Here is a 21597-nt window from a genome sequence, read left to right as displayed (position 1 = left end):
ACTTGAGTGGGCCCGGGCACAATAGGAAGATCCGGTGAGTCGCTCACTCAGAAAATTAGATAAGATGCCGCCCTCTGCTCTCCCAGCCTCACCGCAGACCCCCTAGCAATGTCGTTCCCCATTGACGGTGAGCAGTCCATCTCGTGTCTGGTGGTCATGCAGCTGATTTGTGCTGTCCCCACAGCATCGCCAGCTCCAAGTCACAGGCCTGGCTCGGAGGTCTCTGCTCCAGCCACGGTGGTGGCATCGGTTCTCGACTACGACATACTCTGCGTCATCTTCGACGGGAACCGTGGTCCCCAAGGCATCCTCACTAACAGCGACCTTGTGCGCTGTGCACTCATCTCGCGCGCATTCAGCGAGGCCGCACTCCGTGCCCTCTGGAAGAATCCCCCGACGTTGCGTCCGCTCTGGCACGTACTTGCTCCACCTAATCTGAAGTTCCCGAAGAAGGATGACGAGACTGAGGAGTACTTTGACAAGGTGCGCATTAGCCTACGACGTATGTGCAGTTATGTCCGTTCATGACGAGTCCTCCCGTTGAACATTCAGATCGAGAGCGCAGGTCTGCACAAGGACGCTGCTTACTGGAGAAGACTCGTTGGATATGCACGCCATATCCAGAACATCAATGCCGAGCACCTATTCGATCAACGTGACGCAAACCTGCTCGAACTCGTGTTACACGAGAATGGTACCGGTCGACCATTCTTCCCTTCCCTACGCAGCCTGCAGCTGTCTCCTACCATATGCACCATCCCTTCTTTCTGTCGACTCTTCGCTTCAACCGTGCGCAACCTGAAATGCTCGATCAAGTTCAAGGATGAGCCTGAGGACAATGAGGAGCTCAGAGTCCTGCACAACATCGCCAATGCGGTTGGGTCTTTGCAGGGCACGTCGTCACAATTGAGCTGGATTTACGTGGAGAAGCGAGCTCGCGAAAGCTTGCTCGCTAGCAAAGCAGAACTCGAACTCTTGCACAACATATCCGGCCTTCGCTCTTTGCAAAACATCACACTCAGACTCAGCGTCATTCCCGCGTCCACGGTCGTCTCTCTCGCCGCCATCCCAACCCTGAATTTTCTTGAGCTCGGTACTGTCGTTGTGGATCTCGCCGTTCCCGCGCACAAGGTCACGTCTCCGGCACTACGTGTACTCCGGCTGCAAGGACGCTCTACAGGCGTCCTCGCGACGCTGAGGGGGCTTTATGCTCCTGTATTGCGCACGCTGAATGTGAACGTGACGGACTTCACGTCGACGCCGAACATCTTCTCTTGCGTTGCTGAGGCAGTCACGAACACCGTCAATCCCAATGTGTTCTGTCACTTCAGCGCCATCCTCGGGGATTGGACGGTACCGAATGCCCTCGAGCGGCTCAATCGGATCCTACGTCCATTCGCGCCTCTCCACGCCCTTCGAGACATCAAGCTTTCATCCGAGTCCACCTTCCTGCCCTTTATCGCCTCAGACGCAGAGTTCGCCGACATCCTTGGTAATGCCCGATGGAGCCAACTCGAAGAATTCGTGTTGGACGGACTCTTGTTGGGAGACAGAGAATCACGCCCTTCAACGTCTATTCTATGCTATTTCAGAGCATCCTGCCCTAATCTCCGTACCTTGGTGCTGCCATCCTTGCGGGTCGAGGTCAATCAACCTCAACCTCTCATTGATGCGGCTCTGAGCTCCTCACCGCGTCATCCCCTCCGGTTGTTACGCCTCATCGGCGGGGGCAAAGTTTGGGCATCATTGGATCCATATGTCCGCAGCATATTCCCTACGCTGGGACTGTCCCAGGATGAAAGTTATAGAGGACTCGCTTGGCAGGGCCCTGTGCCTCGATCTCTGCTTTGGGTGGTGCTGGAGGAGGATACCAAGGTTTGCCATCGTTGGGGTTGAACGTTTCACCGACATGCCGTTGAAAACCACTTCCTTTCCTTTTATGATTTCCTTTTACGATCTGGTTGATAGTTGTCGGAAGCTCGATCGCGGTGCGCGCGCGGCCATGATCAGAGCCTCCAAGCAGTAGCTCCTCCAGGTCGTTTACAGTGTTCGCTTTTCAATGCACAGAAGTTCTGAATTGGCGGGATCTGAACCGAACCTGCTTCCCATCCATCTCCCCTTTCCAGTAAGTAAGAGTATCCATCCTGTGATTGGGGCTCTCTGCCGGATTGATTCGCCTTTACTATCGCAGTAGAAAACAACGTACAAGAAGTGTATTACAATACCCGTTATGTCTTTCCGCGATCTGTCTGCGTTAGGAAAGGACTCTTCCTGCATGGCTGCTCTTGTCGCCACTCCCTCAGGCAGGAAACTGTAGCCGGAAAGCAGAAAGATCGTCTAACACGCCTCGAGGCAAGTTCTATCGACCTTCAAGCTCCTCATCGTCCCCACCGTCCTCATGCGCTGCGCGAAGCGCATGACCCTCGCCTCGTCTATCCTCACTACTCTAGGCACTCACGAACAGTACTGCCACGCATGTCGTAGCATGCCGAGATTGAGCGGAGTGCGATTGTCGGGGTTACGCGGTATCTTAGACGGTTGCCATACAGGAACCACAAGGGCACGTAAAATCAGCTGCAAGCCCAATCTCCCTACGTTAGCAGGTCGTCGTAAGAAGGGAAGGAGTGGAATATACCAAGCGCTAATACTAGTAACACAGTGAGGCGCGTCGCCGGGCCGCAAGTAGTACACCGTTGAGAAGATGCTATAACCTCAGCCTAATACATGCATGCAATCCCTACACGAACGTCACCACAACAGAAGAAGCTGCTTTCCGACGGGCAACATGCACTACTTCGATGGGAAGATGAAAGATGGACTCGCCGGCATGTAACGAAGCCTGTCGTAGGGGACGAAGCTGTCAGTACCAACACTGCGTTGTAGCGAATCAATACATACGTACAAGGCTCTAGCTGCCGCATCATAGCGAGTAAAGGCACCCTGGGTGTCACCCGCTGATGCCCATCTTGAATCATTTCAGACTCGTTCCGTGGTGCTTCCAAGCAGCATCAATGTTATCTTGACCAAGATGCGTGGTCACGAACAGGGAGTCCTTTCTCATCGAACACCGTCGCACGTCCTCAGAACGGCAGTCACAGTCGAGAAAGAAGCGGAGCTCGAGCTCAGTGACTGACGTCGGGATGGACTCGAGGAGTTCATGTATCTGTGAGCGCATATGATATTAGCCAGACTCTGGGAAATCAGTCCGGGAAGGACGCACGTAGTATTTCGTCAACCGCGCGCATTGCGCCTGGGTGACTGAGATCGAGACCTCCATCGAACAGATATGCCGACCGCCCGGCAATGCCTGCAGTTGCACAAGGTAGTCCTTGGCATGCTCGAGGTCCGTGAACGCGATGAACAGACATTTCGGCTCTGTGTCTTCGAGGACAGAGCTGAGCAGAGCTATCTCCTCGGTGACGTAATAATGGTTCGATGGTTCGATGTTCATAGTGCCCACCGGACAGATGAGACCCAAGGAGTATATCTCAAGAACGGTACCAGAGACTGACCCCAGCATCTTCCACGACCCTCGCTCGAACTGAGCTGACCCGTTCAGGTAGCGAAACTCCTGTACTTCCGGCGCTTCCTCGGAGGGCGAAACACCACCTAACCTCCAGTATTTGACTTGGAGCTCCTCGAGATTAGGAAACGCGTAGATGAAGGGATAGAAGACGTTGGACGGATACTCATTCGTGATATCCAGGTGCGTGAGCTTTGGGTAGATCACGTCGTAAGGCTCTCGGGTAATCGTCCATCTGTTCACGACGAGCTCCTCGAGCGAGCCGCGCGAGTTGACGAGGAGGAGGATGGGATCACAGTCGGTCGCGTAATCCGGAGGGTTTGCCGACACCACCGGCGATGGCGGGCGGGAGCGTCGAGAAGGCGGGCCGTCAAAGACGATATCGGCGGAAGTTAGCTGGGACTGCGTCCGCAAGAGCATCTGCTCCACATGGATGGACTGGTCGCGCAGGCGCAGTTCGATTTCCTCGAGAGACGTGAGGCTGGCGATGGCACCACCAAGGCCAGGAAAGGCGAACAAGCAGCTCTCTGCCATCTCCAGCCGTCGAAGGTTCGTGAGTCTTGATACGATATGGACCAGTGTCTCCGCGGTCCGCTTGTCAACCTCGTCGTAGGTGCCCTCGAAACACAGCGTGTCTTTGAGGAACGGCTGCCGGCTGCCGTTATCCGCCAGCATATACTGACAGAATGATGGCAGCATATCCGCGGAGAGGAAGACGCACTCCTGTGACTGTAGGAACTGCTTTCCACCTTCGCGGTACAGTAGGCGGCATGTCTGCATGAGCGACGTAAACTCGTCCGACATTGAAGAGGGCATCAGGCTCATCATGTTCAAAATGATGTCAAACATAGGGGGCTGCAGAGCTTGAGCCATGGTTGGGCTGGGGCCGCGGAGTGGGCTACTACTGATCTGATCAGTCGATACACTGTATACATACATGCAAGCTTTGAACGGTACCTGAATCGAAGAGGCTAAATCGGAGTGATATGAGGTCGAAGTCAACGTGAAGAGACAACGGACGTTGATGCGCTTTGCTGGGAGGTGACTCATACGAAGCAGACGAAGGGTCATATATGCCCAACGTACAACGTCCGGGCACTATCAGTGACAATAGAACGAGCGTTAACAATGGTAACCATAGTGCAAGGACCACGTACGCACAATCTGTGATGCAACTGGTGCGCAATACATTGTGAGGCGTCGCAGAGCATCGATAGAGACCGGGAGACCGTGTGCTTGACAATTAGAGGCTTCGGAAGCTTTTCGCGGCGTCGCAAGGGGGACACGTCTTACGCATAGGCCAGCGAATGCACGGCCAGCAAGAATATCTGGCTGCACAAACGATTGCTCAGCCGATTAGTATCGCGACAAGTTGCACAAGTACCTCATTCCATGCATCGACTGGCCAGCTGACACCATCTCAGCCGGATCCAGCGCACAGTGATCGTGATCGAACTTTTGCCGAAAGGAGCCCTCAGCTGTGGGATGCGCATACCAGGTCGCTTGCTCGACATGACCAGGTTGAAGACCAATCTCAACAGCTACTTCTACGAACCAGGGAGTCAGAGAGCGGGAGGGCGGGGGAGTATAACAGAGAACATAACGGGAGGAGGGGGAAGGCACCGAGCCGCACAGGGCTGTCCGGGATTCGGACCGGGGTTAAAGCACGTGACCGTGACGCGCGAGGTCGCGGGCGCGTTTCGGAGGCGCAGCCTCAACAACTCCAACCACTCTTACTGGAACCACCTCGACCAGAGGACAACCCTGACAGCGACAACTGCACTCATGCACCTACTCAAGAGAAGTTAGTATTGGATCAGTCATCCTCAGGTATCGCATTCTTCGATGTCGATCGGTTCGTAGCGATCTGAACTTGCCGCCTCTCCGTACCACTGCTAGCGCTATCGTCATAGCCACAAGACTCCGGACATCGACCGCATCCGAAGGTAAGTAAGGAAGAAATTGATTCTCGGGGACGTACGCGGTACAGGCAGTAACTACGGTTCGGAAGTAATAGGACTCCGTGCGCAGCACGAAATGAGCTAGGGGAAGGAGGGTGGATCGTCTCGGTACGTTTTATCATGCATGGTGCAAAAAATGAGTGTGGTGGCATGGATGGTACTGAACGATTGTGTAGAGCCGGTTGTAGGAAAACTCGCCATCAAGGCGAGGGTCTGCGATAATCGGAACCCGCCAGTAGGCTGTAGCCGCGGTACGAGGAGGGTACGTCAAGAAGTCTGGGTTCGAGGGGCATAGGTGATAGGTAGCGATACATCGACGGCGGCACGAAGTCCGCATCGTAGTCGTACAGGTATGTCTATGGGCTGCAGTCAGCTATACTCTTGAGACGATTGTTGACCATAAGTACTCACTACAGGTGTGCTCAGCGACCATATTAAGGGTACGCTGAGAAGAGATACACGCAAAAAGGGCGATATGTACAGGCGAAGGGCGAAGCTTGATACATTTGGAGAGACAACACTGCCGATATGAGGTGCGTCAGCATCCAAACCACCTCATAACTAAGAGAGCACTTACTTCTATGGTTCAGGTCCGTCATCCAGTGTCCGATTGGCGAATACATATCGACAATAAGTTAGACGGTCCCTACGTGGATATGCGGTTAGTCTTCTTGTACTGCTTGATGATTTGACGAAGGGAATTACTTACCGAGCAATCATGCGATCACACAGTATACGCCAGCTCGAGATGGCGCATCCTCGTCAACAGGTACACCACCCGGAAGCCCTTCAGAAGGAGCATCCAAGGTGGCCTCGAGAGAGGCAAAGATGTCGTCGAAATGGTCCATTGGTGATGGGTGCCAGTGTGTGGGGTGGGGATGTGGGTTTGCTGGAGAGCGCGACAACAGGTGAGTGCGTGTGCTCGTGTGTATCGAGAGGCTGACGATATTGCGTCGAGCAGTGAATCTCAGAGAGCGAAGGGCGACTTTGAGATACCACTGGCAACGGGCATCAAGTGCAGCATTAATGCCACCGTAACCATTATTGTCCCCCTTCCCCGAGGACACTGAATTCCATTGTGCTCGTCCAGGACACCGAGTAGCAAACAGGTTGTACGAGACGTGCGATCTGCAAGCACCGACGACTAACTCGGGTACTACGCGGCCACAAGGGAGAGCGCTGTTCATAACATTGGCCATAGGGTTGTACATGAAAATGGCCCAAACCGGTCATCAATAGCGGGCTGCTGAAGACGAGGGAAGAGAGACGAGACGCAATTGTGCGCTGCCCGCCATTGTTGCCAAATATGGCAATAGGTGAAGCGCTCGCAACCACGAGGCTACCGGCCACCCCTCCAAGAAAAGAAGGTAGAAGGGAAATAGACTCACCTAGTGTCAAGAACTCGGGGGAGCGATGATTGCAGGTGAGTTGTCGTCCTGAACGTATTCGCGATGACTTTATACAGCTATGCACGTTGGTCTGCGCCACGGACATTTCCGAGTTGCCATATACGGCTAGATCATCATTCCGAATCGGCTTCCGATGCCTTGCCGGTTGTAAGCAAGCTCGAGCCTCGACTCCATGCCGCAACAGCACAGGCTCAAGCTCCCTCGTACGGACCTTTAACGGTTTGCAGCAAATTACACGCATGTTGGGCTGTACACTTGGGATATTCTCACTTGGGAGCGTGGTATGCTTACGCCCGAAATAATCACAGGAACACTGCGAGGCCGGTCAAGTCGGGCGCCGCAGGCACGTCCGCATCTCTGTGAATAGCGGTCGCGAACCCAGAAAACGTACGTATGCTGAGCGATTACTGATAACGACAGTGCACCGCCTGTGTCGCATGTTTGCGACGGCAGCGGGATCGGATATCCCCCGCCAGCGCCGTCCAAGTCCGAGTCTCGGGGCACCCCTCGAGCACGTTGCCAGGCTCACAGAATCTGGGGTGCTCATGCACGAAGGTCCGCGAAATTACTTCATGCCCGCTGTGCCTGACACAATTTGACGCTGGGTCCTGCTGGTACGCTTTGTTGCTCACTCGCTGCCGACAATCAGCAAGAAACTAAGGTGAACTGGAAGAGTCCAGTCTCTCCTATCCCCTTTCAGGGAGGAGCCCAGTGCTGCGTAACGTCGCTCGCTGCCGTCCGGTCATTGATCGATACACAAGAAGTTCCAGCAGGATCCAGGGGGCCCTCAAGCACACTTGTGCAGGAGACCTTGACGAAGCCTCTGCGTCCAATTCGCAATGCATGAGCTCTTCCATATGGCATATTGGTGAGACCTGCTCGGCCGACAGTATGCGCGTTGCGACCGCAAGGAAACCGTAGCGAGGATGTGGCGACGTCACCGTGCTTCAGAGCGCTCGGCTATACTGGGAGCGTCTTGGAGATGAGAACTGCGCGTTGTGAAACTCTTTCGCCTTGATAACCTGGGCCGAAGGCTATCTCTCTGCCCACGACGTTGGGCGAACAAGAGATGGATAGGACCCATGGCGGTGGCCCAACTACTAAGACTTCCTAAAAAGGCAAGTTATTTGTGGGCCACCCTGGTTCGCAAATACCACTACCCCGGAACGGGCGGCACGGATCCCCGCTTTTTGGCCTACTCCAGCGGCTCGGAGCAGTGATTGTCCTAGCTCCCGCCATGCGTGCGAGACCAGGCTCTACTATTATTCCTTTCCCTCGCTATATAACGCTTCAAGGCTCACGAAGAGCCTCTCGTCACAGGACTTCGAAACTACACCGCTCGTTACGACCCTTACCCGTCGAACACTCGCCCAACAGAGCCGTCCCGGGCCTAACTTATTGCCCTTCGCGATACATGGACGCCTTCTTCACCTTCCACCTCACCGCCGACAGCGGCGACGCCCGTCTCGAGTCGGACGCATTCCCCACTGCGGACCCGCTCCCGTCCCAATCCCCGGCAGCGGACCCCGACACGGGGGTGCCGATCGACTTTGAGTACACCAATAACAACTACTCGCACTCGTGGTGCACGATCGCCTGAGTGCTCTGCCTGCGGAACGTGAGTCTGCGTCCTGGAATGCAGCACGGCGAGGTGGAACTTGGGCACAAAGTTTCGCTTCCCGCCTGCAGCTTCCTACCACTCTCCAGTGCATGGTGACTGACGCACTTGCATTACAGACACACATGCGCGCACCCCCCAACGCATACGTAGGCGGAGCCTCCCCCCCCCCACAAGCGTCCGACCTCGGACGCGACGGCCTGCCCGTCAGCCTTATAACTTATGTGCGCGCCGCGTTCACCTTTGCTGCCGCACCCCCGCACATTGTTACCCACTCTCATTCCCTTCTCTCCTTGCGACTGCGAATTCTGCTCCCTCTTTCCTTCCCTATGCCTCATCTCGCCCCACTCGTTCCTCACGGTCTCTGCTCACCCAAGACGCCTATTTAATCGCGGTCTCGCTTTCGATGATGTATCCATGTACCAATCTGTAGCACTAACCGAGTCAGTCGGTCTGGCCCCAGTAGATGTACTTAGCTTGTGCGCTCTGTAATTGACTACGAAGACGAATCGAATGTGTAACACGTTTCCTATTCACGGTGAATTGGTCTGTCCGATTCAAGGAGTCTTGCACCGCGCTTTGATTCAGTGTTGCGTCCCCACAACTGGTCAGTCATAGTATCAATATTAAGCATACAAATCAATACGTTCTTGTCTTGTTCAGCAAGCATGACAGAACTGGTGGGCAAGATGAGCGATGATCAGCTCCGAGTCGGGCGACGAGTGCCAGCAGAAGACGGTCCGGATTTGTCGGAGATTCGAAGATTAACATATAGTGTGAAGAGCGAGCCTTTCGGTATTCTAGTAGAGATGCCGAGCATATGGGTGAAGCATTCGGAAGGTAACAGAAGATACGGTCGGGAGTCCGGGTCGACCTGGCAGAACAATGCTGAGAACAGGAGCGCACACTTTCCGAAAACAGGGCACAATGGTGTCACAGAGCGCACGTGACTATATCTCGCAAGGTCAAGCGCTTAATTGGCACAAAGGTCCATTGTGCTGTCTCCCATTGTCCGCCAGAAGCTTTCGGTCTCATAAACATGACTTCTCGTCTGCTGCTCGTGCCTACTCCACTGCTGGCTCCTCAGCCTCAGCGAAAACCTCTCCGTTATGGCGTTCTTGCTTGCCCCTCAACCTGACCCGACCTACCCGCTCTTTCCCATCTTCTCGTTCATCGGTGTCGTCCTCGGCCTCCTCCCTCTCTCTTGGCATCTTCAAGCATGGAACGCAGGAACATGCATATACATGCTTTGGGCAGGGCTTGCCTCCCTCGTGGAGTTCGTTGACTCCATTGTCTGGTACGGCTCATTGCGGGACGTCGCCCCTGTCTGGTGTGACATCTGTGAGTGTCATGTTCGTCCAAATGGATTCGCATCTGTGCTGATGCGCCTATCTTCAGCAACGAAGTTCCTCATTGGAGCGGGCGTCGGTATTCCCGCCTCGTCCCTGTGCATCGCGCGTCGTCTGTACAAAATTACATCCGTGAATACCGTTTCGATCACTCGTAAAGAGGTGCGCGTGGATCCGATCGGCGCAGGCGTCCATCTCTGACAATCTCCTTTATGACTGACAGAAACTCAAAAACGTCTATATTGATGTGGCGATCGCCATCGGTGTCCCGATCATTGTGATGGCCCTCCGTGAGTACGCCTATGGGTCCTCGTCTGATCTGTTCTAACCCAAACTGTACAGATTACATTGTGCAAGGTACTGTGGACCTCTGTGGTGTCCTTAGGGCGAATCGGAGTCACTCATATCGAGCAGGTCACAGGTACAACATTATCGAGAATATCGGGTGCACGCCGGATATCTGGAACACCGTCCCGGCCTACCCTCTCGTCTTCATGTGGCCGGTCCTCCTGGGATGCATTACCTTCGTCTACGCAGGTACGCGCTCCACTCGTCGCTGATCCAGTTTTCATGGCTCACGACTTCCTAGCCCTGACACTCAAGTCGTTCTACGTGCATCGCGTCCGGTTCAACCAAGTGATCTCTTCAAACTCTTCCCTCACCGTCAGCCGCTACCTCCGACTTATCGCGCTCTGCTGCACCGAGATGGCGCTCGTCTTGCCGCTCAGCGCGTTCAGCATCTATATCAACACTGCAGGGTTGACGGTCCAGCCGTGGGTTTCCTGGGCGAACACGCACTACAACTTCTCCTTCGTCGAGCTCTTCCCGACCTTCGTCTGGCAGGGCAAGCTCGCGTCACACGTCGCGATCGAGATGGGTCGCTGGGTCTACCCATGCTCCGCCATCATGTTCTTTATGCTCTTCGGCTTCGCAGAAGAGGCGCGTAGATGCTACAGCACTGCGTTCTGGCGAGTGGCGAAAATCTTCGGCATCTCGCCCAAGCCTACGTCGATGAAGATGAAGTTGGGCATCAAGAGCGACCAGTATGTGACCGTTTCGTTCACTAACTTGAATGCCCTATTGATCTACGGCGTTGACGCAGGTACAAGCACGCATTCCGCATGCCTGACAGCCCTTCAGGTGAAGCCCTTCCCCCCTACGCCCCGCCCGCACGCGCCTCAAAAAAGCGCGCCGACTCCTTCATGTCTTCGATTGACCACGACGACGTGGAGAAGGGCTTCCGCCCGCTCTCCTCGCACGTCCTCCCCCCTCTCACGAGCCACTCCGACAGCATGTTCACCAACAGCTCCGACATCGAACTCTCGCCTCAGCCGACAGTCCGCGAGTTTAGTCACGACGCACATCGCGCCGATCCCGATGTGCCCGACGACGAGTCCGAGGCCCATATCTCAATTTCCGATGAGTTCCCGCCAAGCATGCCCCCAACCCCCACGCCGCGAGGAGCTCCCGCCTACCACCGGCCCTTCTCCCCAGGTCTGCCTGTGGCGTGGCCGAGCGCTGCGCATACCGTGTCCCGCAAGAACTCTGCAGGCTCGATAGCTATCATGGTCCATACAGAATCACGCACCTTTTGATGCTACAGGAACGTCCCTATGCCTTCCATTCTCGCTTTATATCCGTCCTCTCTACCCCTTTTGCACGCACTCACGTCCCCCGCAACGTCCTGTGTCAACGCCCATCAAGATGAATACTAACTTATTACCTTAATTCACCATCTCCTATACATCGCCTCCAGCTTCCATCGCATATCCTGCTTGTATCGTTATCCGCGCACTCGACGTGCCCCTCTGGCCCAGTGGACCTTTCGTCTTCCGGTTCCCCTGCTCTACCTGTATCATAGCTAATAGTTTCATCTTTCTCGAGCATATTGGTTTACCTCTGTCGCCCTTGTCCTAGTAGTCAGAAATACACCGTGCATTTCTGTCCCGGCCACCATTACTCGCATCAACGTCGCCGATCACTACTTCCATCGCTCGTACGGCAGGCGGCAGACACAAGTAGTCGTGCCGCCTTTCCGACGGTGCAAGGATTAGTGAGGTATGTCTGAGCCATCCCACAATACGCCATCCCAGTGCTATCTCACGCGGATGTTACTCACTTTTCTTACAGGCTAAAGCTTCAGTCGGACAGACAGTTGGAGTAATTCTGCCGATGCTAGCATCCAGCCAGGTTCTCGATGCTGAAGCTCTGTCCGAACTTGCCGCGATCGAGTGCCCGAGGAACATCAAGATGTTCTAGGCCGGCCGGGTCTGGATTACTTGTACTCCATATGCGGTATAAGCCGACCTTATTCGTGCCTGAGCGGAGAACTCCCTTCCATCAATCGGGCCCCTTCACGATCCTCGATCATATGAATCATCACAGTAATGGCGGCTGTGCTGGGTCAATGTGCTGGGTTGAACCTGTCACTGGTACCAGACACAGCTGAGTTCGACCTTTACCTACCCATCTATATACCGCAAGTTTTCTGAGGCAAATGTACGGGTAAGAGGAACAATGCTGCGAGGCAGGCAAAACTTGTTTGGACCGCTAATTATTACGCAAACCTCCGCAGTTGTGACGATTGGTATCCAATCAGGCTCGGGCCCCACATTTCGTCCAATGTTGGTGGAATTGATTTTTGGCTGGGTTTCCACGAGGCAGGGCACATTGTGTTGCTCCTATCGGATCGCTCGCCCTCTTGTGGCGCTACCACGTTGCATGCGGCCTCGACGGTTGCGGCGGCCTTGGCGGGATAGACACCCACGCGGGGAGCAAGGTGGGCTTAGAAATCATCATTAATTGGTCCGTTATCTTTGCATGACCGGAGAACGCTGATGCAGGGGATACTCTCTCTCGCGCGGAGCCACCAGACTGTCGACTCAATCCATCCGACATTGTGTATGAGCTGGGGGAACAAAACTATGCTCATTTTCGTGAGACCAATACTAGACAAGCCGTGTCACGAGGTGCAAGCACGGAGTCCGATGCCGCTCTAGTACCGTCAAGCAGTTTGCCCCTCTCGACGAACAATGGGTCGGTACTTCTGGGGTACGTCTCTTCGGCTTTCCGTGGAACTCCGCTTTCTGGATCGCGAGCTACGACGTCCGAGGAACGCGCACGGTCAGGTCGGAGAGATCCTAAGCAGGAATATTTGTTTACCCTATTAAGGCGAGCAAGTCGGATGCCTAGCACTTGCAATCAATTTGTTGAGCGTTCAGTAGAGCGTAGCGAGATATTGGCAATAACTTGAAGCGACTTGGAGTTTGCAGCAACATGTTGCTTCGATGCGGTGGCGTATCAGCCGGTTGAACACAACGATGTCACGTTGCAGGCAAGGCGCGAACATCAACACAAAGCTGTATGACAAGAGTAGCAGCACCAGTAGTACATGACTAGTATGGATACAACATGTTGGACGTCAGCGTGAGCGAGTAACCCAGAATGTATGGAGGAGAGCGAAGCAGGTGAGTGTAAGAAGGAATTCATAGAGTGTTTGCAATGTAGACATGAGTCATGGCCGGAGTCGGATGTGATGCGGAGTTGCAAGCGTGTATGCGAATATTTACGCGGATTTTTTCTACAACAGAAGGTCGAATGCCGAGGAGTCGTCAAGGCGAAGAAACATGTGAGAGGGACACAGGAAGGAAAAGCTGCCAATCGATGGCGCATCGCCGACGGTTCAGGCCCATGTCCGTGCTCTCAGCGTCGGCACAGAAGCGAGGCGTGTGTTGCGCATGGTGCGGGACCGGAACGCCGTCCAAAGTTCGCCGAGCGGAGGCGACGGGAACGCGCAAGCTTCCCCGTTTTACTCAATTCCACAGATTACATGTCCGGACGACCTTGCCGTCCATACGAGCCCCGGTTGTCCGCGGTCATGAGAATTACGCCGCGTCATCCTGAGCAGGACACCTTCCCCCTGACATCAGTCGGGTTCCATTGACCGTCGGATCGTGTACAAACTCACCTGCCCGCGACTCGGACCGCGAGGCTGCGGCGAAGGACTCCATTGGGCTTGGTTCTTCTGATGCCCCAAGCAAATTATCTGAATTTTAACGTTGTCAAACGAGAGGAAGGTGTTCGAGGTGTTCAACGATTTCCCCTTAGTGAGCGAGGTGGCAAAGTGCGAACTGTCAGCAGGGAGGGAGTATGTTGGGAGAGAGTTGTCGTCTTCCCCGGGCGGCAAAAAATGCGGTATGCTGCATAATAAGGGATGTGAAAGCGACAGGCCACACCTGCGAGGTGTCTGCGTCAGTGAAGAACTCAGGTAATATGTTACGGCGGAGACTACGTTACCTTCAGAACTCGCATGTATGGGCGCCTAAAACGAACAAAAGGATCAACGCGGTCACGTGAGCGGCACCGAGGTCAGCACGCTTTTGTCTAACAATCGCACTCGGTCACCGATTGTTTCCTTGAGTAACCGACCTCTCGTGGGATACCTCTCAGCGCAAGTCTGGGTACCCTTGTGTTCACGCGCTGCCACATGTCAGGTTCTGTGTCAGCACTGATTATTTGGCTTCGATCTTGTCACACGGAACTGTTGCTGAACTGTTGACCAAACTGTATAGTGGCAAATAGTGGTCCATGACACCCGTCGGACGGCCCTTGGACGGCCCTTGAGCCGACCTTTTTGTGCCGGCCACTTCACTGGTGGGTGCCTGTGTACCCTGTGTACCCTAATTTCGCGAGATACATATTATCCTGTGGGAATTTCCGAAACGCCGGAACCCGCGCGGGGTATCCATAAAGTCACCAGACAGACTGAGTTAATCCTCCCCCCCTACTCGCGATACCAAACGATCATACCTACCGCCGAGGTACCTCCTCTCCGCCGCTCCTAACGCGACACCCCCGAGCCCACTATGGACGAATTCTTCGTCATATGCGAACCTGTCTGCGACCCCTCGGGCAACGAGCCCGAGGTGCTCGACATCCATGCACCCGTCGACTCCGAACGCTATGGGTCCGGACAGACTACCTTCTACTGCGTCATCGCGTAGTCGCAACCTCTCTCCTCCACCTCTCTCTTTGCTGACAGTTCACAGTAAGTACTTCCTACGTTCACTGGTCGCTTCGTTCGCTGACCGTTTCCACAGCGCTCTTTCCCCGACTCTCTCTGTTCTCGCCCTATCTATTATCGATTGCGCCGCCTAAGCGGCATATTTATTGGTGAGATACTCTGTCGTTTTGTCTTGAACTTCGAGGCTGACGACCTTTCGCAGCTGTAGACAGCAATTTGACGTTCATTTCCGGAGTAGCACAGTATCCTTATATGTATTTATCATCACCGACCACCTTCTTGCCTCTGTATCATTATCCATAGAAGCGTTACCGTCCTCTCCTTGCTCTCTTTGCTCTCTGCTCGCTATCTGCTGCTGTGATTGCTGTGCTGTCTTGTAATGTACGTCAACTTGCCCGGTCTCTAGTTCGTCCGTTCTATGAATTCAACTGTATCATTCTCATTTGATATAAAGCGGATTGAGGTGTACGTCCAAAAATCGCTAAACCGAGTTGTCTGAATGTCATCGTCAAGTCTACGTATGCATCAGTGCCGGCACTGTGGAAAACGGGTCGCGTTTCGGGATCTGACGCTCTAGGCACATCGCTCTAGGGTGGAGTGCTTCCGGGTGATTGCAACAAGCGTACGGTACCATATATAGAAGGTGACACAGGGCCTGTGGCGTCCTTATGGGCCTATAACCCCCTTAAACTTAACATGTAAATAACTTATCAGCCATTGAAAGCTGTAAGTTTTCCCGTTTCAAAGCATAAGTTCCACCAAAATTTATTAGAATATATTCGGCCTGAAAGGACACACCAAGGATGCATCCGCTGCCTTGTGCGATGTAAATTGCTGCATGCTGCCAAGCTCGGGGGACGGAGATGCTCATTACCGCTCAGGTGCAATGTTTGTGTCTATTTGTTGGCCATATTCTTCCGGCGTCCGGGATCCCCGGACTTGTCTACGACTCTCCTCTCCTCCCGGCTTCTGAGCGAAATCTGCAGCTTCACGCATCTCCTGACACGCTCCTGTGCCTGTACATTGTTCCAGGATGAATTACGATGTTATCTCCCTCAGGAGTACCGAATGCAACCCACGTGGCCGTCGCGGAGATGAGATAGACAATGTAGGCACTTCGACGACTTGCGACGGAACATATCCCAACGCATCTGGGATGCCTCACAACTACTCAATGCAATGCACGAGTCCTCGACTGAACTCGCGGGGAACTAAGCCAGTTACGTTGCAGGCGAATGGCGTAATGTAGACATCGTGCGTAAGCGGGACAATTGGTACAAACTCCATTGTCCACCATACTCTACAAACCCCATTGTCCTCCTTTTCCGACAGGCGTTATAGCGATTCGCTCATGGTGCACCTGAACATATCTGCTCCTTCGCACTCGCGTTGGGTCTTGGTACGCCTTTCCTCTTCCTCAGATCCCCGGTATGTCTGCTGCTCCCCGCGCTTTCGCTTCCTTCCTCGCCGCCGTCCTCGTCCTCGTCCCTCTTCCAGGGCACTGGCGGGCGCGCAACATCCCTACTCTTTCTCTCATCGCCTGGCTATCCTTCCTCAATGTCGCTCATGGCGTGAACGTCATCGAATGGTACGATAACACCGATATCAAGCTTAAGATCTGGTGCGACATCAGTACGTCTGTCCTCCGCGTATCATTTCCCCATCCCCGTCCCCTCACCCGGCATTCATTGTCAGTCTCAAAGCTGGTCATCGGAGCGAACATGGCCATCCCGGCGTCATGCTTCTGCCTCGCACTTCGTCTCGAGGGTATCGCCTCCGTGAGAAGCGTCAAGAGGACTCATTCTGACAAACGGCGCAAGATGCTCTCCGACATCGCAATCTGTGTTGGTCTTCCCTTGATTCAGATGGCGCTGCGTATGTTCATACTTCCTTCATGGTACGAGTTCATGACTGATCTAAGTCCCCTTCCCAGACTATGTTGTGCAGGGACACCGTTTCGACATCGTTGAACGGTTTGGTTGCCAGCCAGAGACCTACGTCTCTCTGCCCGAATTCTTCCTCATCTGGTTCATCCCCATTCTTCTTTGTCTTGGGACTTTCGTGCTTGGAGGTATGCGAACGATATAGCATCTTCTCCTGCGCGACGCTCATTACTCTCCCCTCTAGCCCTTGCATTCTTCCACTTTTTCAGACGGCGAGCGACGTTTGCTCGCCATCTTGCTGCCTCCAACACCGGTCTCACGCCATCCCGCTACTTCCGCCTCATGGCGATGTCGCTCGCGCTCATGATTTGGAACCTTGTCGTGTTCGCGCTGACGCTCGCGTTCAACTATCGCCGTGGCCTCCGCCCATGGACGAACTGGGCCGATGTCCACTCAAATTGGCTGAATATCAACCGCTTCCCGGTCTTCCTCATCCCCAGCGACACTCTCCGATGGACGTACTTCCTCTGGTGGACCATCCCCGTGACGGCATACATGTTCTTCGCGTTCTTTGCGTTCGGACGCGATGCGCTGATCGAGTATGCCGGCTACTTCTCATGGTTCAAGCGGAACGTCCTGCGTATGCGACCCTCTACCAAGGGCAACAAGCTCAAAGACCCCACCTTCGTACCTATCTCGTGAGTGTCTTCTCAGCCCGATGGTGCAACAACCAGCCGCTTATCACTTCCACACATCTACAGATCTGTCTCTTCTCCTCGTCCGCCTAAATTCGACGCCTTCCCTTATACCTCGCAGCCCGACGTCCCATATACCCCCACCAGCGCCGAGACGTCCCGGCTCTCATACCCCGAAACACATTACGCGCAGACCCCCGCATCGTCCATCGTGTCATTCTACGGACACACCGAAGCGCACGACGAGGAGAAGGGACACGACGTCACGACATCCACGACACGCCCCATGGACGACTCGGAGGCTGTGCCCCCGTACTACCCGCCGTCATCGCCATCGTCGCCGACGACACCGACGATTGTGCCTCCACCCCCTGCGCTAGTCGCCGAGGGGGACAACGCCTCTATCATCTCTCATTACGGTCACGCATCATGAACGTGTAAATCCAACACCTGCATCGTCTCGCCTGCTATCACTTCTTTCCTTGTCACCATCGCTCTCGTTTAGCCTACACGTTCCCGTCCCCATCTTGCTCTGTCTTGTCTATTGACTCCTTTTGGAATGCTCGCCTCGTGAGGCCGATGACTCCTAATGCTTCGGTTCGCTCTCTTGTGTCATACTACGTACAGCTGGTACTCCTGTGTATTGTTAGACTGTTTATTGATAACGACATATCTTCGAACGCCTTATCTTCATCCGCGGACACATGTGCGCGTTGACTGTGTGTCCGGTCTACATTGGGGAGGCAGGATACCTGCGACGACAGGCGATACTTAGTAGAACGATGATACCGTTGAGAGGCGAGAAGTGGCGGGAGTATTCGACTGAAGTCGTCGTTGGAGAAGAGGTATACGAAACGAGGACAGGAGACACTGGGAGAGCCACGCGAACTTTAGGCTCAACTATAGCACCGAGGCATGTCACGCGGGTGAGGAGCTCACGTCGCTTCTTCTGTATGCATCTATCTCGGATGGTACTTGGGAGGCCGGGTCGTGGGTCGTGGTGGTTGTTCTCCGCAGCGAAATGGAGGGGCATCGGTGGACGTGAGAGCCTGTCTTGCGCGTAGACATTACATCCTCGCTAGTAAGAGAGGGTCTAGTAGCAGTCCCAAGAAGAAAGTGGTGGACAGCGACATCGTGGTTGGGGAAAGAAACGAGGTGGTTGGTGCGGTGGTTGGGCTGACGCGCGTGGGTACGGTCAGGTGACCGGCGCGCACGATGGACGCGTCTGGCCCAATGCGCCACTTTCGCGTCTTTTGTCCAACCAATCCGGTAACACTCCCGCGCCCCCCGCCATTGTTCCTTTGTGACAGAAGCTTTCCGAAAGACCTCATTCGCTCGGGCACAATGCCATCACCTGATGTGACCGACATGCGGCGGGTTGTGACGGCGGCCCTTCATAAGGAGTCCCGACCACGGCGCTACCACTCTCGACCACTCTTCTCGCACAACCACATCCTTCCAACCGTCGGTGCCACCCCAATGTGGTCGTCTACATACCTGCCTGGCGTACCTCAAGGTCACCGACCTGCAGGCCGACATCGGGCAAAACCGTCCGGCCGACGCAAGCACCCAGCGGAGTGCCCGTTCCGACGCGGTGGTTGCAAGCCCCGCACACATTGTCGAAGATCTAGACCATGGTGAGTCCACTCAGCTAGCCTCTTCAAGACTGCTTTGCTCTCCGGCCACAGTCAGCTATGGCTGACAGGAGCTATGCTGCGGCGATCGGGGCTTCTGTGGAGCGTGGTGGTTAGAAGACTCGGGACGGCTCTTCTCTCAACATGCAGACCCCTCCCTTGGACGTCTTGGTCTATGACTGTCTACGCAGCCTGTGGTTGGTCTGGACTCCTTTTCTGGGCCTCGCGCACTGGTGGTCGAAGCTCTAGGGACCTGCCTACTTCTGGGGACATCGCTCGGACGGGACATCATGCTGCTAGAGCAATGGCTGTGTGATATACTAATGAAATATTTCTTTAACAATAACAGTATTTTTACCCCATCGCAAGAGCTGCAAGCCGTCCTGAAGAGCGTGTATATGGCAAGTACGACCAACCCGACCGCCTCGGACAAGATGACTGTTACGCGACGGCCCCGCCTCCATAGCCTTGCACCAATGGCCCGGCATGCTCCCGCCCTGAGGCGTGCAGCTACCGAGATTGGCAAGGTCGGTGCTGTCCTGCCCCCCCGTTGCCCTGGTTGCACGTGTTGGCGGCATGTGTGGCGCACCGAGGCTCGCACGGTATGAGACCCGACAAAGTACCAATGGGCCAAGCGCATGCCTGCAAGTCGAGAGTCGAGACTCTGCGGTGCGCGCACTGGGGTCGAGACTGCGTATGTCGCGCGCCGCCACCGCAGCAACAATGCGCGAGCACGGCAGAGACACGGCGACCCTCGTCTGGGGCCCCGAGTCTCATTGTTATGGCTGATCACACTGGACGACTGAGCATTGAGGACTGACTCGAAGCCAGGAGCCCACGCATCGCAGAAGACAGGTCAAGAGCACAATAATAGTCGTTAATCCGGGGAGGTTGTACAGCTAACGATACAAGATCTACAGGTCTAGCCTTTCCATCCCAAGATACAGTTGAGGAGAACGAAACACCGAGGCGCATAAATACACTAATAATCGTGGGGTCGTAAGGAAGGTGAGTCGGAGTTGGACCAATAAATATCGAACGGGTCAAGATCAGAACGAGTGGAGGCGGCACAGGGGCAATCAGAAAAGGGAACGGAAAGGGTGTCGCAGGTGGAAGCGGAGGCGAAGGCGGAGACGGAGACGGATAAATATGATGGTGAATAGTACAGACGCGCGCTCGGCTGGAGGTGAGGGGAAAGAGGACAGTCAGCAGGTGCGTCGGGGCAGCATACTAATCGATGGGCGGACTCACCCTACTTTCAGGTCCGAGGCGGAAAACGCGGAAGAGACAGTGCGAGTAACGGGTGCGGCGCCCGCGCGTGAGCCGGCGGGGCTCATGCGATGATGCAGTACGCGGCGAAACCGCTGCTGCGGTGGTCGTAGTCCATCGGGACGTCGTCGAGGGAGAGCTCCGTGACGTCTGGAGTATCTGGAAGGACAGGAACGACGGGGGAACTCGCAGGAGAGGACTCCGCGGACTGCGGCGACAGCGCGGAGATGCTGTCGAGCGCAAAGCTGAAATCGAATTGGTCCATGGGAGAGATAGAGGTGAGTGCAGTCGCAGGCCGTGGTGCGGGTATCGCAGAGGACAGCGGGATGAGTTATGAGGTAGCGCGAATTCGGGGGTTTCGCAGGTGAGTGCGGATGGCTTGCGAGCGCGAGGAGGATGTTCCTGGCGAACTTCGGTGAGTAACTTGAGAGCGGTGGAGGACAATTTGCGTGGTCAGGGATACGGAACATATACAACCTGTAAGTTTAAATCACTCACACTCTCGCTTTGTGCACTGAGTTTGTGCCCCGGGATAGTGTGGCCTACAGGCAGGGGACAATTGACTAGACGGTAGTGTGTGGGTGCTATTGAGCACTGGTCAATTGTCTTATGCGACCTTATATTCCGGCCGTATGCTGTAATGTCAAGTAGTGTCACGTAAGATTGCGCACTTACTAGCTCGCAAGTCGACCGGTAGGGCCATGTGAAAGGTCTCGCCCCCCGGAACGGCTAGTAAGCGCGGCGCTGACTTCAAATTTCGAGGACCTGGCGTCTGTGGGGACTTGCGATCTTCTAGGGAAAACAAATGCACTGCGGAACATGCCTGCGCCAATTTTGCATTCCTTTGTTCAGTATCTGGAGTGTGGCCAGGGAGCATGACGAAGGCGTGCCGAATTGTCCTGCTTCGCTGAACAATGAGATCTGAGAAATCAGCGTCGTTCATTGTTCCCGGCGTCTATTCAAGGTGCACATGCCTGATTTGGGCAACAAATAAATTAGGTAAGCAAATATCGGCCTTCAGCACCGCCATCGACTCGTCGGGCCGTCTATTTGGTGGCCTTTGTCGTCCAAACGCGGCGAATTGTACTGCAACCATACTTCGGAAGAGCGGAGGAAAGCGTATCCTAGGGGATCTCATAGGCTCCAGCAGGCATGCGGTACCATGACGCATCCTCCCCGCCAATCAAGATGGTATCCGTTGATGAACTTCAGCGCCGTATCGCGTACCATCCT

The 21597-nt window shown here is 54.7% G+C and overlaps 9 protein-coding genes across 9 annotated transcripts; 6 read left to right on the top strand and 3 right to left on the bottom strand.

The window, feature by feature from the left end:
• Positions 1–108: 108 nt before the first annotated feature.
• Positions 109–2568, top strand: L226DRAFT_559136 (uncharacterized protein; the record flags this gene model as incomplete). Its single annotated transcript, XM_067683279.1, has 6 exons — positions 109–127; positions 185–483; positions 553–1875; positions 1969–1988; positions 2068–2125; positions 2485–2568. The coding sequence occupies 6 exons, from the start codon at positions 109–111 to the stop codon at positions 2566–2568; spliced, it is 1803 nt and encodes a 600-aa protein (XP_067537514.1).
• A 396-nt stretch (positions 2569–2964) lies between these two features.
• L226DRAFT_355148 (uncharacterized protein) lies at positions 2965–4734 on the bottom strand. The gene is made up of 4 exons (XM_067674179.1): positions 4685–4734; positions 4481–4621; positions 3221–4427; positions 2965–3163 (listed from the first exon to the last, which is right to left on the bottom strand). The coding sequence occupies exons 3-4, from the start codon at positions 4394–4396 to the stop codon at positions 2972–2974; spliced, it is 1368 nt and encodes a 455-aa protein (XP_067537513.1). The 5' UTR covers positions 4397–4427; positions 4481–4621; positions 4685–4734; the 3' UTR covers positions 2965–2971.
• Positions 4735–5891: 1157 nt separating this feature from the next.
• L226DRAFT_355066 (uncharacterized protein) lies at positions 5892–7215 on the bottom strand. Its single transcript, XM_067674178.1, has 3 exons — positions 6873–7215; positions 6194–6373; positions 5892–6130 (listed from the first exon to the last, which is right to left on the bottom strand). The coding sequence occupies exons 1-2, from the start codon at positions 7132–7134 to the stop codon at positions 6201–6203; spliced, it is 435 nt and encodes a 144-aa protein (XP_067537512.1). The 5' UTR covers positions 7135–7215; the 3' UTR covers positions 5892–6130; positions 6194–6200.
• Positions 7216–8235: 1020 nt separating this feature from the next.
• On the top strand, positions 8236–8505 carry L226DRAFT_532953 (uncharacterized protein). The gene has a single exon (XM_067680361.1). It carries the CDS (start codon positions 8308–8310, stop codon positions 8491–8493), a length of 186 nt encoding a protein of 61 aa, XP_067537511.1. The 5' UTR covers positions 8236–8307; the 3' UTR covers positions 8494–8505.
• A 1006-nt stretch (positions 8506–9511) lies between these two features.
• Positions 9512–11815, top strand: L226DRAFT_559134 (STE3-domain-containing protein). The gene is made up of 6 exons (XM_067683278.1): positions 9512–9852; positions 9910–10022; positions 10084–10150; positions 10203–10397; positions 10450–10903; positions 10963–11815. Exons 1-6 carry the CDS (start codon positions 9621–9623, stop codon positions 11453–11455), a joined length of 1554 nt encoding a protein of 517 aa, XP_067537510.1. The 5' UTR covers positions 9512–9620; the 3' UTR covers positions 11456–11815.
• Positions 11816–12183: 368 nt separating this feature from the next.
• L226DRAFT_354987 (uncharacterized protein) lies at positions 12184–13200 on the top strand. Its single transcript, XM_067674177.1, has 3 exons — positions 12184–12639; positions 12704–13031; positions 13085–13200. The coding sequence occupies exons 1-3, from the start codon at positions 12378–12380 to the stop codon at positions 13089–13091; spliced, it is 597 nt and encodes a 198-aa protein (XP_067537509.1). The 5' UTR covers positions 12184–12377; the 3' UTR covers positions 13092–13200.
• A 1525-nt stretch (positions 13201–14725) lies between these two features.
• L226DRAFT_569167 (uncharacterized protein) lies at positions 14726–15017 on the top strand (the record flags this gene model as incomplete). Its single annotated transcript, XM_067684265.1, has 2 exons — positions 14726–14859; positions 14909–15017. 2 exons carry the CDS (start codon positions 14726–14728, stop codon positions 15015–15017), a joined length of 243 nt encoding a protein of 80 aa, XP_067537508.1.
• Positions 15018–15947: 930 nt separating this feature from the next.
• Positions 15948–18269, top strand: L226DRAFT_504853 (STE3-domain-containing protein). Its single transcript, XM_067678006.1, has 5 exons — positions 15948–16515; positions 16579–16758; positions 16817–16954; positions 17011–17464; positions 17528–18269. Exons 1-5 carry the CDS (start codon positions 16314–16316, stop codon positions 17892–17894), a joined length of 1341 nt encoding a protein of 446 aa, XP_067537507.1. The 5' UTR covers positions 15948–16313; the 3' UTR covers positions 17895–18269.
• Positions 18270–19780: 1511 nt separating this feature from the next.
• On the bottom strand, positions 19781–20682 carry L226DRAFT_354894 (uncharacterized protein). Its single transcript, XM_067674176.1, has 2 exons — positions 20347–20682; positions 19781–20275 (listed from the first exon to the last, which is right to left on the bottom strand). Exons 1-2 carry the CDS (start codon positions 20430–20432, stop codon positions 19885–19887), a joined length of 477 nt encoding a protein of 158 aa, XP_067537506.1. The 5' UTR covers positions 20433–20682; the 3' UTR covers positions 19781–19884.
• Between the last annotated feature and the right edge of the window lie 915 nt (positions 20683–21597).

Source organism: Lentinus tigrinus (assembly GCF_003813185.1).
Source record: "Lentinus tigrinus ALCF2SS1-7 unplaced genomic scaffold L226scaffold_7, whole genome shotgun sequence".
NCBI classification, from domain to species: domain Eukaryota; kingdom Fungi; phylum Basidiomycota; class Agaricomycetes; order Polyporales; family Polyporaceae; genus Lentinus; species Lentinus tigrinus.
Note: the sequence above shows the minus strand (reverse complement) of the source record. Positions and strands in the feature narration are given on the sequence as shown.

Coding starts and splice junctions, on each gene's coding strand:
- L226DRAFT_355148 (XM_067674179.1), bottom strand. CDS start 4,396: ATGGCTCAAGCTCTGCAGCCCCCTATGTTTGACATCATTTTGAACATG. Junction 3,164..3,220: donor CGCGGTTGACGAAATACTAC/GTGCGTCCTTCC, acceptor ATGCGCTCACAG/ATACATGAACTCCTCGAGTC.
- L226DRAFT_355066 (XM_067674178.1), bottom strand. CDS start 7,134: ATGCGTGTAATTTGCTGCAAACCGTTAAAGGTCCGTACGAGGGAGCTT. Junction 6,374..6,872: donor CCCCGAGTTCTTGACACTAG/GTGAGTCTATTT, acceptor CGCGCTCTCCAG/CAAACCCACATCCCCACCCC.
- L226DRAFT_532953 (XM_067680361.1), top strand. CDS start 8,308: ATGGACGCCTTCTTCACCTTCCACCTCACCGCCGACAGCGGCGACGCC.
- L226DRAFT_559134 (XM_067683278.1), top strand. CDS start 9,621: ATGGCGTTCTTGCTTGCCCCTCAACCTGACCCGACCTACCCGCTCTTT. Junction 9,853..9,909: donor CCCTGTCTGGTGTGACATCT/GTGAGTGTCATG, acceptor GCCTATCTTCAG/CAACGAAGTTCCTCATTGGA. Junction 10,151..10,202: donor GATCATTGTGATGGCCCTCC/GTGAGTACGCCT, acceptor CAAACTGTACAG/ATTACATTGTGCAAGGTACT.
- L226DRAFT_354987 (XM_067674177.1), top strand. CDS start 12,378: ATGCTGCGAGGCAGGCAAAACTTGTTTGGACCGCTAATTATTACGCAA. Junction 12,640..12,703: donor ACACCCACGCGGGGAGCAAG/GTGGGCTTAGAA, acceptor ACGCTGATGCAG/GGGATACTCTCTCTCGCGCG.
- L226DRAFT_504853 (XM_067678006.1), top strand. CDS start 16,314: ATGTCTGCTGCTCCCCGCGCTTTCGCTTCCTTCCTCGCCGCCGTCCTC. Junction 16,516..16,578: donor TAAGATCTGGTGCGACATCA/GTACGTCTGTCC, acceptor ATTCATTGTCAG/TCTCAAAGCTGGTCATCGGA. Junction 16,759..16,816: donor CTTGATTCAGATGGCGCTGC/GTATGTTCATAC, acceptor TCCCCTTCCCAG/ACTATGTTGTGCAGGGACAC.
- L226DRAFT_354894 (XM_067674176.1), bottom strand. CDS start 20,432: ATGAGCCCCGCCGGCTCACGCGCGGGCGCCGCACCCGTTACTCGCACT. Junction 20,276..20,346: donor GCCTCGGACCTGAAAGTAGG/GTGAGTCCGCCC, acceptor CCTCACCTCCAG/CCGAGCGCGCGTCTGTACTA.